General features: G+C 42.4%; 1 protein-coding gene across 2 annotated transcripts; it reads left to right on the top strand.

Moving 5' to 3' along the window:
• The first annotated feature begins 200 nt into the window (after window positions 1-200).
• On the top strand, window positions 201-17,571 carry nampt2 (nicotinamide phosphoribosyltransferase 2). Of its 2 annotated transcripts, XR_013935266.1 has the most exons (12): window positions 201-412; window positions 6,200-6,335; window positions 7,188-7,291; window positions 7,368-7,496; window positions 9,466-9,624; window positions 10,306-10,436; window positions 11,858-12,083; window positions 13,198-13,317; window positions 13,406-13,546; window positions 13,995-14,120; window positions 14,528-15,310; window positions 15,729-17,571. XR_013935266.1 is itself a non-coding variant. In XM_080461008.1 (11 exons), the coding sequence occupies exons 1-11, from the start codon at window positions 365-367 to the stop codon at window positions 14,687-14,689; spliced, it is 1,482 nt and encodes a 493-aa protein (XP_080317134.1). In that variant the 5' UTR covers window positions 201-364; the 3' UTR covers window positions 14,690-17,571. The 2 variants fall into 2 exon arrangements, 1 of the variants encoding a protein (XP_080317134.1); XM_080461008.1 differs by having other exon boundaries at window positions 14,528-17,571.
• The last annotated feature ends 250 nt before the right edge of the window (window positions 17,572-17,821 follow it).

Raw genomic sequence — 17,821 nt, 5'->3', positions numbered from 1 at the left:
GTAACTGTATGGATCTACTCCTAGTATAATCTACGAGTGTACTGTCATACATTTCTGAGTGTACTGCTCCGTGTACGAGTCGATGACTCTACTGCTGTATGTTCATGAGTCTATTGCTATAAGTCTATGATGACAGGACGTGCTCGTGGCCATGTATTGCGTATTGAAGCCCGCCCCTTTACAACAACCCCCCTAGCCTACAAAATGCCTCGAGCCGGGGCAGTTGCTTCACTGTTGTGATCCCGGGCTGCTGCAGCTCGACAAGGGGACGGTGACTGTCGTTTCTCGGCCTGAGCTCCTGGGTGTGCCGGAGACCAAGCGGCCTTTCACGTCCATTCATTCACCATCAACAACAACAACAACAATGGCAGCGCACGACTTTAATTTTCTGCTCGCGACGGACTCCTACAAGGTGAGAAAAAGGACGCCGTCATGTTTCTCTTTGTGGCTCTTTTCCTTCTTCTCTGTCTCTCTTTCGTTTCACCGCTCGGTGCTGCACGCAGCGGCTGTAACGGAAACCGAAAGTAACGCAGCTCTGTTTGTGTGCGCGCGCGCGTTTGTGTGTGTGTGTGTGTGTGTGTGTGTGTGTGTGTGTGTGTGTGTGTGTGTGTGTGTGTGTGTGTGTGTGTGTGTGTGTGTGTGTGTGTGTGTGTGTGTGTGTGTGTGTGTGTGTGTGTGTGTGTGTGTGTGTGTGTGTGTGTGTGTGTGTGTGTGTGTGTGAGAGAGAGACAGAGCTGGGGGTTATACAAGGTCGGGGTCATAGAAAGGCATTTAGTCATTGACATTGAATCAAGTGTGTGTGTGTGTGTGTGTGTGTGAGTGAGTGAGTGCGCGTGTGTGTGCGCGTGTGTGTGTAACATGTCTATACACTTCTATTCCCCCTTCACCCGCAAGTTTCACCTACAACAGGACACATATAAAAGTATCTTCAATAAGACAATAAAGTGTGTGTGATCAAAAAACTGAATTAGTATGTGTGCCACACTGAGTGTGTACCGTGTGTGTGGACATGGACATGTCTGGACCAATCTTACTACAGCTACGTCACGACCCTCCTCGGCCTCTGATTGGCTGATATACCAGCGATCTATCAGCTATCTTGAAAATGTTGGGTTTTCTTTTTTCTTTTTTTTGAATGACACACACACTCACAGTTAAATGTAGATGATACCAAACTATCCACAATTCACATCCTAAAAATGGTGGAACAACAATATTACTGTAGTTACTGTTTTCCGTCTGTCTTAAAGGTTATCACTATTTCATGATTTACTATATCATTATTTAGTTACGGCTTCCTTTTCCACATGTGAAGAGTGAAGAGTGCTTGACCTCCGGATCATCATGTGATCATCAAGGAGCTCAAACCGCGGCATAGCGGGCAGAAACGGAGCCGTCACATGACTGCGCTTTGGCAGGGGTCTGTAAGCTGTACAGTGTGGACTAATCATGCCAGAATAGGCAGTGTGCACTGTAAGTCCTTTACTGTCGTAGCAGCCGAGTCATGTTCTAAGTAAATATTAAAGTTATGCAATATGTGAACATTTTCCAATCATCAATGGACGATTGCCAATATATTTACCAAGTGGGAACGTTTGAGCCTATCAGTACTGTTAGTGTTTCTGTTGGGGCTGAGGGAACAAAACGGTGAAGAAATATAGATACACACACTCCTACTGGCCAACTTCAACTTTGTTTCCCATTTTTAGGGGATCCACACGTTGCTTGGCACAAACCGGCTCTGCTGGTTCACACAGTTGTAACCCGATGACCTCAAACTGGGGGCCCGTTTATACGACGTTTCCCGTGACAACACCTAATCCGTTAAAAAAAGAGGGTGCGTTTCTGCTGCAACAGCAGGCACGCATGCCAACGATGTAGTTAGTATGCCGGGCCACGGGAGGGTGCTGTTGCTTGTTATTGTAATGAAACCACACAAACTTGTGTGTGGAGAACAATACGCTATAAAAGTGAACAACACCGAGAGAACCTGACATCCGTATGGACAGATGACGAATCGAATTCTATCAGGGATGAGTCTTGACTATAAAGCTACTAATATGAACTATAATACTGGAATACGGACCGCGAGTCATACCACTGTGGGTCTGTCATGTTTGTTTACAGGCAGATGAGAAGAAGGAACTATTTTTAACAGGAAGCGAGGGGGAGATCTGCGCAGTAAGAGCGCTCCGCAGCCCCCAGCAGTCTCTGCACGGGAGAATCACGGTCTTGAAAGAATCTTTCCACCTTGGGAGCCGGTATAAAAACTTTGTGGCTACAATGGCTCCGCACACCGTTGTTGTGTTAACGGACTGCACAAAAGTGAATAAAGTTATGCAGATACACTCGTATTTGTTGTTGTGTAAACTGGGCCTTAGTTTCGGTTTAGTTTTCCCATAACTCCCTGACTTAACATTTGTCTTTGCCAGCTTCCATCAGTGTACAAAACCAAAAACTGAGATGTGATTAACTACAACACTGCTAATTATTCAGATCAATTTGTTGAATGCAGTCAGACCACTGGTCTTGAAAAGTGGCTCCAGGCTTGAACAGACTGGACTCCGTTCACACCCATTTTCTGTGAAGAGCAGTGCGTGTGAGTAAGTCTAACCCTTCACTGACTGTGTAGCTTTCAGTTTCACTTCTCATAGTCATTTAAGTCTGACATGAGTCTTTGGCCTGCTGAGCACATGCTGCTGGCATATGAAGCAGCACACGCCCCACTCGCAGTTAAATGTCAAAAGTCACTTCAAAGGTTTGGGATACGTTTAAATGGCAAAGGTCTGCCAGATGACCAGTGGGTGTTCTGATGGCCCCTGAAGACTGGCCTAGGATCCTGGCTTGATTCTGGTCCAGGGCGGATACGGCAGATACACTCAACATGAGAGAAAAGCTGCTACGTGACGGAGCTGTTCTATTCTGGTTTCTAATAACTGATACTTAATAGCTCTCTAACTGCACAATGCAATTGACGCGGGAAATTAAATATGGCCAATTAAACCAGATGACAATCCTCAAATACCTTCATTTGTGATATTTGTGTGGTAAAGGTGTGTGACAAGGAGTGTCTCTCTCTCTCTCACACACACACACTCACAATATCCATTTAGTTCTTAATATCGGATATCTTCCAGATCTCTCAAAGTACTAGGAGGAGTTTTGGTAATAAATCAATATATGATGTAATTTACAACTTGTGAAAAAGATCTGTTGTTTATAACTGTTTGTTTTAAACATCAGCTCAGCCTGTTGCTGTCCTGCTGTTTTATCTGTGTTCAAACCTCATACGGAGGTTGTGACTGCTCCCCTCCAATATGTCCTTGCCTGTAAGGGTCAATAATGTATTTTTTTGTCACATTCAGACGTATTTACTCTGCGATCTGATATGTTTGATAACTTTCCTCCACATTTTCACACTTCCTTCAGGGCCGGTACACCCGGCTTCACCTGCAGTATAACTTTCACCTTCTCGTTACATGTGACTTGTGTATACGTTGTACAACCTCAAATTTCATTATCCAAGCTTGCATAATTGGATTTCCACAGTAATAAAAAGCCCGAGTCCAACGTCACCTTCAGCACCGGCCCACATGAGACTGGCTCTTTTGTTTTCCTGTGGCTAATCATCACGTATGTTACGCAAGTGAGGATTTCAATGTGTCCTGTATGGAACACTGCGAGCTTTAGCCTTCACTGCTCAACTCGCCCCGTGCGTCCCGTAATACTGTACAACCCCCGACGTTTACTCAACAGAGCCATTTTCTTAATACTCTCTGGGCGGAAGTGTGTGTGTGTGTGTGTGTGTGTGTGTGTGTGTGTGTGTGTGTGTGTGTGTGTGTGTGTGTGTGTGTGTGTGTGTGTGTGTGTGTGTGTGTGTGTGTGTGTGTGTGTGTGTGTGTGTGTGTGTGTGTGTGTGTGTGTGTGTGTGTGTGTGTGTGTGTGTGTGTGTGTGTGTGTGTGTGTGTGTGTGTGTGTGTGTGTGTGTGTGTGTGTGTGTGTGTGTACACGCTGCTTCCTACATCCTCGTTCTGCTGGTGGGACGTACCGGTGTTGTGTTCACACTTTCAAATTACTTGAGGTGACTTCATTTACTGAAGTCACCTCAACGTAAAAAGAACCAAACAAAAGCCCTCAGTCCAATCCCAACAAGCTCTGATTCATGACGGAAATTAAAAGGAAAACATGAACTTGACATCAATAAAAGTTATGGACTCAAAGAAAGCAGAAAGTGGAATTATTTGTTGCATCTTTGAATGCAGAATGAAGTAAAAGTATGAGCCCAGTATCTTTTTTAAAAAAAATACACCATTTTGAATTGAATCTACAGTTTTTCTATGGACATAATCAATTAAATTCTGACTTAATAATTTGTTTGTACGAAATTTATAGAACTTTATTTATACTTTTTTTTGTTTGTCTTTTTTTTTCATTGTCCCATCGTCTCGAGATTAAAGGTTTAATACACCCCAGTTCTACTGTTGTTTACATCAATCTGCTTGACATCAAACCCTGTGATGAATATCTTCCAGTAATCTTAAAAAAGAAAAACCTTTCATGACCTCGGAAATCAACAGCATTGGAAAAAAGAGTCGGACGTGGTTTTATTAGTTTATAGAACACGCCATAAGGTTGGCGTGTCAACAATGAACCGTTTGCGCATGCCCAGTTTTGCTTTTCATTCCCAATCAGTTTTCTGTTCAAGGTCCAAAGAGCTCGTGTCTAATCTTTTCTTTACAGGTGTGTTGTCCCTTGAGCATTTTATCAGCCAATTAAAAGACCATCCTCCGTTTCATTTGTTGCGCAATATCAGTTGATTTGAGTTATGCTGATCTGAATACTATTCTCTGGAGTTTATGGAGTAAATATATTGTTAAAATATGATCCGATGCCTTGCAGCAGCACTCCATTTCATTTACGGGCAGAGAATTATGGAAACTTCACATTAGTAATACCTTTGACATCTTTATCCTGTTTCCCATGTCGACCTTTGTGAAACGTTGGCTGCTCCTCTGAAAACACTTGGACAGTTTCCATACCAGAGATCTTCAAGCCCGTTAACTTAAATCCTGGTTGGTTCTGTTTGGAGCTCGAACAGGAAGGAAAGAGGCTCGTAGGTTTTAAGAGTCGTTCCTTCCAGTGAGCTGCTGATTATTTGGTTAGAGCTGCCGAAGCACAAAGAGAGACTTGTGTTTTAAATTGCCGTTGTCGTTGCGTGTTTACATACAAAAATCACGTTGAACTCGCTGATCTTTTAGTTCTCAGCTTGAACCTTGGCACCTGTGCAGAAGGAGAACATTAGATCAACTGTTACGTCAGTTAAAATGTCCCTAATGAGGCCAAATCACCAGCTTGGATTATTCCAATATATCATTTTGTGTTGAATGTACTGGAGTTCAAAAATAGTTCAAAAGCATTTTTTTTTCATTGGTTGACTGACAAATAATGAGAGTAGTTTGGATCAGCTTTTCTTGGCTCAGGGCAGATCTTTAGTGGTTTTTTTCTTCTTTTTTTTTAATAGATCGGTGGCTGCGATCCAAGTCGAGTCGTAAACTGAGCGCATTTTGCAACAGGTTGAAAACATCCACATAGCAACCCCACACAGCAACGTCGGCAATGCCGTGGCTAATGTGTCAACGCTGCAGGAACATGTGAAAGTAGAAAGTGAAAGCGCTCCAGCTTCTACTTACAATACCAGCGATAAAGAGGTCAGAGGTCACAGACTCGATCCACACCCATAAAGCAGAGTGCAAACAGACCCAGACCTGCTCATATCGACTCAGTGGGTCAGTTTCAGTGTGAAGGCGACAGCCGACCCTGAACATAGACCAATGTGTCATTACAGTCGAGGTTGTGGACTCTGAATTAACTTGGTTTTTTATAATGAATGAAACAAATTCCTTTTTTTTTTTTTTCTCATTCTTTGAATTGATATTTGTAAAAAAAAAAAAAAAAAAAGCTGCTGTACTTTTCTCTATATTGCAGTTCCGTTGGAAGAAAAGTGGTTCTGAATTCATTCACTTCATATTGCAGATCGTGCATACGATCAGTATGATCGCTCCTGATTAAAACATTTTTATTCTACAGTATCAATAGGCTTGTTGAGAGAAAGACTGGTGAACTCACTCTTCAGCTGTGTTCCCTGTATATTGTTTACAATCCATAATTCATTTGTCAACTGTCTTATTTTGTCTTTCAGATCACACACTACAAACAATATCCTCCAAATGTCAGCAAAATCTACTCCTACTTTGAGTGCAGACGCAAGAAAGGCTCCCAGTTCAATGAAGTGGTGTTCTTTGGTCTACAATATCTCCTGAAGAAGTACCTCACAGGTATTTTCTCTTCCCATCATGTAAATGTTCATCCCCTCTTTCTGCAGGTTACAGGCTTCTCAGGTCACCAGCCCAGCCGCTTTCATTGTTTAGTACAGTTTGAGCATTGGCAGTGTATTCTGGCTGCCGTCTTCCAGCAGAGTCCACCAGACGACCTGATCAACCAGCAGAAAACGTTCAACTCAGCTCCTCTTCTCATTTATACCTTTAACCACTCAGGAGTGTCTCTGGGAAGATTTTCAAATGTGGCTTTGAGATTTCAAAAACAGCGTCTTGAAAGTAGTTTGAGATGAACGTGTATGTAATCTGGAAATGTATTCACAATGATCCAAATAAAATGCATTCAGGAATATCTGAAGAGTGCGGCCATATTGGATTGGAGAGTCAAACTATGAACGTATTTCCACACATCTTGTTTTCTGTTGAAAGCAAGTAAAATGTTGATAATTACGCTGAGATCAGAGATGAAAGATCAGTGGCTGTAACTGTCTCCAACCTCCCAAACACGGTGCGCTTCCTGTCTTAATGCTCACTAACGCACACAGCGGGCTTCAAACTGCTTCTTCTCTAAAACTTTGACTGACATCTGGACGCCGCGTCTGTCCACAATCATCAGCAAGATCAGGTCAAATGTCTGGAGCTACTGGAAGTTTAATTCAGCATCCAGGGGATTAACCAATTATACAGATAAAATGGCAAATGAGGGGAATCAATTTCAAAGATTTGATTTCATTCATGATTTACAGTAATATAAACTCCATCTGGCAAAATTGTGCTTGTTTAGCGCTACATCTGGTATCCAGATCGGGTGCTGGATTTGATGGCTGTCCTTTGTGTTTTTTTTTTTTTCAGGCCAGGTGGTCACAGAGGAGAAGATCCAGGAAGCCAAGCTCTTCTACCAGATGCACTTCAAACAAGCCGTGTTTGACGAGGAGGGCTGGAGGAAAGTTCTGGAGGTGGGTGCCGAGGTCGTCTTCCTCCGGAACGTTCACAGACTCTGAAGCTGAAGAAATGTGCTTGTCGTTGGGTCAGAAACACGATGGACGCCTCCCCATCCGGATCAAGGCCATCCCTGAGGGCCGGATCATACCCAGAGGCAACGTGCTCTTCACTGTCGAAAACACAGACCCCAACTTCTACTGGCTCCCCAACTACATCGAGGTAACGTCAGGATTCAGCTTGTTAATGGGAAATTCTGAAAGAGTGAAATATCCAGATCAGCGCTTCACAACAAAATTCTATTGACAATTGTCAACAAAACTTTCCAGATTCCAGAGCAACAAACTCCCTTTGAGCTTCTCTGAGTTGGTGAGTTCCAATCAGGGTTTGGCTGCACTGAAATCTGCAGACCTAATTTGTAAGAAATCGGAATAGGTGCTACACAGTGATCATCGTGATCTGCTCATAACCTTCTAAAGACATGTTGCTGCCATTGTTTTGTTTCCCACGAAATGGTAACTTGTCTGGTGAATGAAATTTGCACAGTATTGCGTTGAGTTTACGTGTCCTAACTTATTTTTGGAATGCGGCTGGTGGATTTGTTCTCACTATATGAATAAATATGCACTCAGGACTGACAGCTGCTGTTTCATAAATGAAACATGAACTAAAGTTCACGATCTCAGTGTCTGTCCTGATTCCTCTTGTGATCCCATCCAATAAATAACATCACTGCCGCGTACATATCACACCAAATAAATTCCTAAGAAACAATAAATCCAGTCCATAGGCAAAGTAAAACCAGATTATTACAAATCTGAATATTACCGTAGTGTGTATGAACTTCACACTAAGAGAACACGAGAGCTCAAACCACTGCTCCACTGTGTGGTATTGTGATCAGCTCTAAAAAGATTTCTCACACAGTTCATCACCTAAAGAAACCAGTCCGCAGTTGGACTTTACACTAATTTTATGCAAAAAAAGGTATTTGTAATGTAAAAAAAAAAAGAATGTTTAAAAAAAAAAAAAAACTATCTAAGCAAACATTTCATAATTCCCATATTGATACTGTAAACAGACTTTGTGTGTTTCCCAATAAAATGAAGCAATAATCTCTCTCCCCCTGTGCAAACATGCCTCAGGAGTCACTTCATTTATAGAAAGTACCTCTAAGTTAGTTTCTCTCTGAACATCAAATGAAAACAACCTTAAAGATATAGAAAAGTTCAACTTTAGACCTATCATTAAAGTCACGTTTGTAGCAGTGTAGACAGAAACTAAATGGATCTCACTTAAAGCTGTGTAAAACTGTAGAGTAAAATAAAAATGATGCTGAAGATGCTCTTTGGCCCCTTTGTAGTGGCTCCATGAAGCTTTTACTAAAATATACCTAAATGAACATTTCATCTTATTTTTATTTTATTTACACAACAAAGATTTCATGGATGGCAAACCACTCATACCTTTACATTTTTTTAAGGTGTTTTCGTAGATTTCATCCTTTCTGTGCTTATATTAATCACTGATATGCTTTGTGCTTGTGTTTTAAAATTACTTATTTAATTTCTATTCAGTCTTATTTGATATTTAATTTTCTTTCTATTCTCTGTGAAGCAACGGTCAAAGAAATTTCCCTCTGGGATTAATAAAGTATTCCTATTCTCAAATGATAAAATTGTCTCAACAATGCTGGAGAAAAAGGTTGAAAGGGCTAAAATCAGGTACAAAAACAGCTGAAAGTGGAATGAAATGTTTACCATCCTAAATGTTGATGGAAACTTAATTCACGCAACGTAAGATCGTTGTTTTTTTTTTTTTTTAAATGTCTCAAACTACCGTATGTATGAAACTTTAACGAAGCTTTGACGGCCTCATTTTGAAGGTTCAGCGCATTTTGCAGTAAATTTGATGGAAATCCTAAAAATGGCTCTTTTGGTCATAACGCTGCAGTCCTCTGCTGGGTCACACTGTCTGGATGCTGGGAGATGAAAAGACCACCCGACCTGAACTTCTGCTGTCCTCAGTAGGATTTGCTTCTCGTCTTCTGTCCTCCCCCGTCACCACAGCTGCTGTAAAAATTGATCCTCATCTCACACCCACAAACTCTGGGAGACCTTTTGTCGTCTACGGGAGACCAAACATTCCTGTGGTGACGTTTGTTTCTCCCCTCTCCTCCGCCCTGCTGTAGACCATGCTGGTCCAGATGTGGTATCCCATCACGGTCGCCACCATATCCAGGGAGTTTAAGAAGATCCTGGCCAAGCACCTGAAGGCGACCTCTGGCAGTGTGGAAGGGCTGGACCTGAAGCTGCACGACTTCGGCTACAGAGGAGTCTCCTCACAGGAGGTCAGAGACGTGTGCTGCGGGTAACTCTGTCAAGTCGTGAAGATTTAGCTTTTATGAGGTGTGTACAGTTAAAAAATAAATAAACGCCAGTCCAAATTGGAAGAAGCGTTGCTCTCCCTGCTAACTTTAGTTCTACAAGATGACACACTTATTTGTTTTATAATTTAGTATGACTGATCTTATGAAATTCTTTAATATTTTAGCACATTTCAATTTCCATTAACTTGGCTGGACTGCATACGATCCACTATTAATACAATTTACAAATTAAATTTGGAAGCCTTTCATTCTAAAAATGTGATCAGCATAATGTGGAAGTTGAAATGTTGAATACTTTGAAAGCATAAACTACTATTTTATTCATCAATATTTGTATTCAGATGTGAGAGCTGAAGGAATATAGAGTAATGTACAGATACCTGAAACATTACAGCAACTGAGAACGCCTCCATCTTAGTCGGACTTCACCGGGGTTGGTTATTTCAGACGTGATGTTCAGGAAAGAATGATAATGTGTGTTCCGTTGCTCATATGGCTGAATCATGCAGCTGTTATCAACGAGTGCTCATATCTCAGCTTACAGGCACAAATGTTAGATTAGAGGGAAAGGAAATGATAAGTTATCCAGTTATTAGCCTGAATCTGGATGCGTCTGTACTGACTGGCCTGTGTGACCTTCAGTCTGCAGCGCTGGGCGGAGCAGCTCACCTGGTCAACTTCTGCAGCACTGACACGGTGGCCGGACTCCTCATGGCTCAGCGATATTATGCGTGTCCGATGGCTGGCTTCTCCATTCCTGCAGCCGAACACAGGTAACTCCCCTTCTCGAGGTTTGTTTCCCTTGAAGCTGGCCCGTGGTCAGCTGTGGCAGTCTGAACGGAGGGTCATCTCTCAGTCCTCTTTCCTGAAAGACGAGACAATAGTCTCCAAGCAGCCATCAGAAAACTCAACAAATAACCAAAGATTCTTTACCATTTCCCTACATCATCACAGCTCAACACCCAAAGGCCACATCAAGCTGTGATTTTCTGCAGACGAGCGATGGCAGTCGTGGTGAAATCTTTGGTCTTTGCTCTAAATCAGTGGTCCTATGCTGCACCGTGACACCAGTTCAAGGGCGGATGCTGTCATGGTCTTTGACCGAAGACAACCTGCAATAAAATTCTGACACCGCCAGATAATTGTGGAGATGATGTGTGCTGCTGGGACCTCTTTGTTACGTTACATGGAGTGTGTTTTGTTGGAAAATGAAAGACCACGACAGTAAAGGCTTACGGAAAGAAATGCTAGTAGACGCTAAAGACCCTTCCATACTTTCTGCTTTGCACGTCGGCAGACCGCCTTAGACTTGCACACGGTTCCATTCATACCACTATTCAGGGTTTACGTCATAATGTGACGATCCCGAAAATCCTTCCACTCCTGGCGGCAGGCATTCTCCTCACCTCCTGCAAGTTTTTGATATTTCATGGTGGAGTTCTGAGCCGTCTGGCTATCTTTATATTCTTTTTAATTGGGATTGTACAGACGGGGATACTGGCGGATCGCCTCACACAAGCTCTCCTCAAAGTACATGTCCATTGTTCTTTAGTTTTTTACATATAGTAAAAAAAAATTCTAAACCTAATTTAGTATCATTTTACAAGTTGAAATTAAAAATATGTAAAAGTTAGCTTTGTACATGAATCCATTTTAAATAAAGTCTCAATTAGCAGATTGTTTTCTACAGTAATAAAGCAGAAATCTTGTTTTGCTCTCCAAATGTGCTGAAAGATGTGAACTCTGGTCTGTGACAGAGTTTCTCTCCAGGCTGTCGTCGGCTTGAGTTCAGCATTTTGCACACTCGCATGATGGCTGTTGAGCCAATGCTGCTGCAGTAGCATTCACCAACTGCCCGTGCAGATATCGCATATATAAGTTCTAAACTTTACTTTATGTCGTCCACCTCTGGACCTGAAACCAAAGCCTGAACACAGGTTGCTTTCATTGGTCCAGGCTGTTGGATTCTTTTAAATGGTTTCCATCTTTGATTCTTGTCAAAGTGAGGTGTGATGCATCTTTTCTCAAGAGAATCTAATGAATCTTTGAATTTCAGGTGTGGATGTAAATCGTGTTGTTTACTTGCATCATTTTACTGGAAATGTAGCGTTTCTCAGGTCAACCCGAGGCCTTCCTTTAAGCTTCAGGCCTCCTTTACACATGAACTGTTATTGCGTTTTGTCCGGTCCTGCAGCACCATCATCTCCTGGGGCCGGAGCCGAGAGAAGGAGGCCTTCGAACGGGTCCTGGAACAGTTCTCCTCGGGCCCGGTGTCGGTGGTCAGCGACAGCTACGACATCTTCAACGCCTGTAAGCACATTTGGGGAGACAAGCTGAAGGAGCGAGTGATGGAGCGCAGCCAGGACTCCTTCCTGGTGATCCGGCCCGACTCCGGAGATCCAGCAGAGACGCTGATCGAGGTCAGTCCAGAACCAGAGGGGGAGGCGGCTGAGAGCCTCCCTGTTACATCCAACACTTGCTCAATGCGTCAAGAAAAAGACAAGAAACCAGGAACTGAAGTGGCCATTTGCTTTTTATTTAAATTTGTAAATAAGTAAATAACTACACATTCATCATCAAATGTATATCTTTACAGAAATCCCAATACAATAAGTACAAACAAAACACAACTTAATAAACCCTTTGTCTTTATATATTGAAAACAAAATCTAAGTTTCAGCTCTTGTTTCATTGTAAAACTTCAATTGAACTTTATTTATATAGCACCAAATACAACGCAGTCATTTCTAGGTGATTTTTATAGAGAGAATCTCAACAAATCAACATGAGCAAGCAGAGCGACTGTGGAAAAGAAAGAAACCTGTTCAGAACCAGAGGTGGCGGCTTTCTGCTATTCCACTTAGGGTGAGAGGATAGAGAAGAACAGGAGAACCTGAACCATAAAGACCCTGGTTTGAGTTGGGTAGGAATACAGAAACTGGTTCGGCTTCAGAGCATCAATTTCCAATTCCACGGTCAGAAAGGGAGGGAGGAATAACCCATCATTTCACCATATATGATAAAACTAGTTTTAATTGGTTTATGAAATGTAATCAATACTAATTGTTGTGTAGACACAGATACACTTTGAGGTGACTCCTTAAATAACAAAGGTTTATTAAAATACTCCCATGTCAAAGGTCATAAAGTACTAAAACAGTTCAAAACCATCTAAAGGAACTCAAATAGTTAAAAGTATAACTTAATGTCTCAAACAGTAAAATCCAATAATAACTTGGTAATAATTGTAGATTTTCCATTTCATTATTGCAACATTGTATACAATATGGTCATATTTACCCATGCTGTATTGTAGAAGTTAAAGTTTAAGCTGTGTTAAGTTACTTTTGTAAATAATTTGATGGAACGTCTGTGGAAATGTGTCTTTACTATATTTTAGATTCATTCCTGAACTTCATTGTCTACGGCGTGAGAGCAGGAGGGAGACGTAGTTTCACTGAGGCTGGAAATGATTGAAAGCGCTTCACTTCAATAAGAAATGGTTAGAATTTCCTTTCAAATGTGCCCCTGCAGGTTCTGAAGATCCTGGAGGAGTGTTTCGGTTCTTCTCTGAACTCTTTGGGATACAAGGTGCTGCCTTCCTACCTGAGAATCATCCAGGGCGACGGGATCGACCTGAACTCTATTGACGAGGTAGGAGATTTTCGAACCACAGTAAAGCTGCGAGGTTGATTTTTGAAGTCGTTCTGTCCTCCTAACATCAGACATGTTTCGTGTGCAGATCCTGCAGAAGCTGAGCGACGAAGGCTGGAGCGCGGAGAACGTCTTCTTCGGCTGCGGCAGCGCCCTGCTGCAGAAACTCAACAGAGACACACTCAGCTGCGCCTTCAAGTGCAGCTATGTGGAGAGCAACGGCAAGGGGGTGAGAGGACACCCGTTCAGAAAACATTCATGTCCGATGGGTGAAGACATCTACACATTGAGGTGGTAGATCACAGCTGCCGTCAGTTAAAGCTCTCGAACTGGAAACACATTATTGAGCCGAGATTCACTATACATTAACTACGTTGGTATCAGTATCAGTGCATCTCTGATTGAGTTCCTCGGTGCAGCGACCACCAAATGCAAATTGTTTGTGAACATTACTGAAGCAACACGCATCAGTACGTTTCCATTTCCTGTCAAACGGAGGAATCAGACCTTCATGTCGTTGTTCTAGCAGCTGCTGAGACTTTAGATTGTTTCAGTCTGTTTCTCTCTCTGAAATAGTGAAAATAAATGAGCCTGTCACAACAAGCAGCAGCCACGTGAAACACTATGTTTTCTATTATGAATGTTTTAATTAATGAGTTTACATTGTGTTCAACCAGATGGATGTCTACAAACAGCCAGTGACCGACCCGTCCAAGGGCTCGAAGAGAGGCCGTTTATCTCTGAGGAGGAACTCTGATGGACTCCTGGAGACGGTAGAAAGAGGAGCTGGCAAACCTGAGGAGGTGCGTTCTCTTAAATACAGCTTCTTCAACTGATCAGAGTTTCACAAATCATAATTTCTAAGCTCACAGGGATGAAATCTCCCAAACCCTCGAGGAAGGTTTCATTCAGTCCAGCTTGAATTACACGTCCAGATCCTTATTTGATCAAGTCCAGTGAAAGTTTAATGAGCACTTCAGCTCACCAAAGTACTTTACAGGTTACCAAAAGGGAGGGAGGGTGTTCAGCATCAGGAGCATGGGATGGGAAGGAGTGACGGCGTTGAACACGCAGGGGTTGGAATGGAGAGAGCACGGGTCGTCTCCTTGTGGTTAGAAGCAGTATGACCTCACACTGCTCTCCTGGTTGTTGTCTGGACTGTGGATTCTTTCTTTTCGAGGTGAATAAAGTGAAGTTGTGGCCGTTTCAGGACCTGCTGGTCACTGTGTTCGAGAACGGCAGCCTGCTGCAGGACTTCTCCCTGGAGGAGATCAGGAAGAACGCCCGGCTGAGGGACGACGAGCTCAGTCCCACCCTGCACAACCAGGAGCAGGAGCTGCTGCACAATCACATCATCAACGGCGTCCACTAGAAGGACCCACACTACAGGAAGTGACTCTGACGCCTCATCTCATCCGTCCGATCACCTCCACACACCGAGCTCAGGGTTTCACTTCTCACCTCTGAGTCTGAAGCTTGTGCAGGATCCGAGTGGCTTCAGGCCGCTGTAACCCAAACTTCCAAATATTCCGAGCTTCCTGTTCACTGTTCATTTTAGACTAGAGGTTTTTAAAGCTCAACACGAATACAAACGTATGTTTCTTCTTGATGATTCTAATTGTGCTGCGTGATCGGCGGCTTGGATTTTGTGGCCTCTTTTCATTATTTTTAGTGAATATCCAGCCTCTAAACTCTTATATATCGAACTGTGTTGGAGACAAACACCATGCACGTGTTGACTGCTTTTTACAAGACGGAAACACATCACTGATGCACTGCAGCAGTTTGCACAGAAAACCTGGACGAAGCACCGAGCGACCCGTCGAGTCGACATCACAGTGACACGTCAGTCAGCCAGCCTCCCGTTGACTCCCTAAAACACCCCGTCTCTTGAAACAGACAAAGTTCCAGTTGATGCCTCCATGTTGGTGGAATCATTTCCATTAAAAACTATATTGTGTAACTAAGCTGCTTGACTGACGGTATCAGACGGGTTTAAGAAATAAATTCTAATTGACCTTTGACTAAACCCCGCCCCTAAATGCACATGAACCAATAGCATTCAACTACCAGCTGCCTGGACTCCCGACAAATATTGCCACCCCCTGTAGAGAATCATCAGAGCTCGCTACTCTTTTGTTTTCTGGGCTATTTAAGTCCGTTAAGATGCAAAAATAGTCAAGCGATACGAGTTATCCCGAAAGGATAAACAAAAGGTGTGTGTTTTGTTTTTGTTTTTTTAAATCTAATTTCCAAAACCTGGACAAATGTTTTCTGTGTTTTCTGTAAGCTGTGTGGCAGAACACACAAACTCGACGCCTCAATTAGAAATAAGGACAATAATATCTGTTCCGAAGTAAGGCAATGACCTAATCTTAGTAGTTGAGTCTTACATTAATCACATATCACAGGGGCGGGGCTTAGTCAAAGGTCAATTTGTTTAGTAATTAACATATTTTATATTTACTGAACCAAACTTCTTGAATATCTTTACTACTTAGCGTTTAGGTTAAAATGACAAAAAAGATGTTGGTTACCCAACTGCTTGATTTGCTTTAGTTTTCTAAAAGACTTAACTGGGATTTGAAGGTCCTAAAGAAAGTTAAAGAAAACTACTTGGGTGAGTTTAATTACCGGAACAAGACGAGCTGGTTACGTTTCGTTGTGTCACGTAATGTTATGCAATGCAACCCAAACACCAACAGTTGTTTGATGAAGTGAAAGTGAAAAATTAACTTTCGGTGAGGTTACAGGAATAAACTGCTCAGGAAAAAAGCTTTCAATTCAAATGTTTTAAGTTTCTTTCTGTATCGTCCCATCTGGAACTTTTGCACCTACTGAGACCACAAGATGGCGCCACAACATAGATTAAAAACAAAGACCTTCACTTTGAAGCGTTTACGTTTCCTCAGCACAGGGACAGTTTGTTCTAGAGACCAGACTGATGGAGGCGGGGCTTCATTCAGCACCTGTCACCAACGTGTAAATTCCTCAGAACCAAACTGTCTTTTTATTATTTCTGCTTCTAAAGCATGAATATTTACACTTCTTTCATTCTGACATCAACGGAGATGTAGTGAAACAGATTAACGAGGACGAAGCTCTTCTGACGTCTTGTCCCGTGTTTCTGCTCCGTTTTTTAATTCATTACCTTCAACGTTCCCGACATTGTGACCGCTCGGCATCCGTTCAGGCTTCCAGAAGGCTTCAGAGTCTAACTCTGCTTCCAATGTGCTGGAGAGTTCAACAATATTTTATTTGTTTTAATTGATGACATGGGATATTACAAGTTGCACTTGCTAAAATTTGCTTGAACTCAATAAGAAATCTGGGTTTGGCCCTGCTGGTCTCGTTAGTGGCCCTGTTAGTGGTTTTGATGGTGGCCCTGTGTGCCCGTACCACGAAGACCTCCTCCACTTGTTGGAAATGGAGGCAGATCTTCTCTCAGAACTTCTGAGATGTTGAAGTCGTTCCTGGAGGTGTTGGTCTGGTACAGCTGCTTGTTTACTTTGGTCAGACTTCAGTCGAATCATGATTCTCTCAACATTTGTCCTAGAAGCTTGGAGGTTGTTCAGGTCTCATTGAGCTCAGATAGAATCAGTACAAGGTCACCTGAAGGCTGTCACGAGTCAAGTGAGCTCCAACATCAAGACAAACTGGACCTGCTGCACATGTTTCAAAGATTTGAATAATCTTTTGATTAAACAAAACACGGTCCGTCACCTCACATTCAATGTCCACTTGTAGAGATTGAAAGCTTTTTAAAGAGTTCAAACAGCCGTTTGATTTGGAATGTGAAAACTTTGGTGTTGATTGGACACCTGTGTGATTTTATTCCTCACTTTTTGAAGTATTATTTCTGACCAGCAAAAAGAAAAACAACCTGGAAGACAAACGGCCATAAACTGCCGATACGAAAGCTCACCAAGGCTTTTTAATCTGCACCGCTGGAAGAGGGTGGATGTTATGATGCTGTCTTTGAGCGTTTAATCCATTTTTTGAGACATTTCTTTGCGGAAGAACCAATAACATAGAGGTAGGATTGATTTCTATCCAGACTATCCAGACATGTGTCTTTTGACTTTTGTGTGCCAACATTCCCTCAAACACCAGTTTCTACTTTGTTAGGATCCTTTACAAATGCCTTTTTGAAAACTGTAAATAAGGGTGTGAAGCTGTAGCGTCTCCCTGGTTTCATCCACACAATCGGTGCCATGTGTCACTGGATTACAACTCAAAATAAAATCTGTGACCAACTCCGGCTGCCTCTGTGGTTTCTTCAGAACTTTTTTACAAGTGGACACGGTTGGATTTCAAACAGTCGACTAAAGTCAAACTCCAAGAAAAAAAATATGCAAAGCTTCAAAGGATCGTTTTTAACATTTCACTGTATTTTGCACCAGGGTTACACGCACGCACACAGTGATTTATACTTGTAATTCCCCACTTTCACCAATAGAGGGAGCCAAATAGTCTTTTTGAAATGGATTCAGTAATCCAACCT

The sequence above is a fragment of the Lipophrys pholis genome, assembly GCF_963383615.2.
Source record: "Lipophrys pholis genome assembly, chromosome: 4".
In the NCBI taxonomy this organism is placed as follows: domain Eukaryota; kingdom Metazoa; phylum Chordata; class Actinopteri; order Blenniiformes; family Blenniidae; genus Lipophrys; species Lipophrys pholis.
This window is presented reverse-complemented; position numbering and strand designations above follow the sequence as displayed.

Excerpts from the sequence above, each read along its gene's own strand:
- nampt2 (XM_080461008.1), top strand. The coding sequence starts at position 365 with ATGGCAGCGCACGACTTTAATTTTCTGCTCGCGACGGACTCCTACAAG. Across the intron at positions 6,336-7,187 it reads CCTGAAGAAGTACCTCACAG|GCCAGGTGGTCACAGAGGAG; the intron begins GTATTTTCTCTT and ends TTTTTTTTTCAG. Across the intron at positions 12,084-13,197 it reads CAGCAGAGACGCTGATCGAG|GTTCTGAAGATCCTGGAGGA; the intron begins GTCAGTCCAGAA and ends GTGCCCCTGCAG.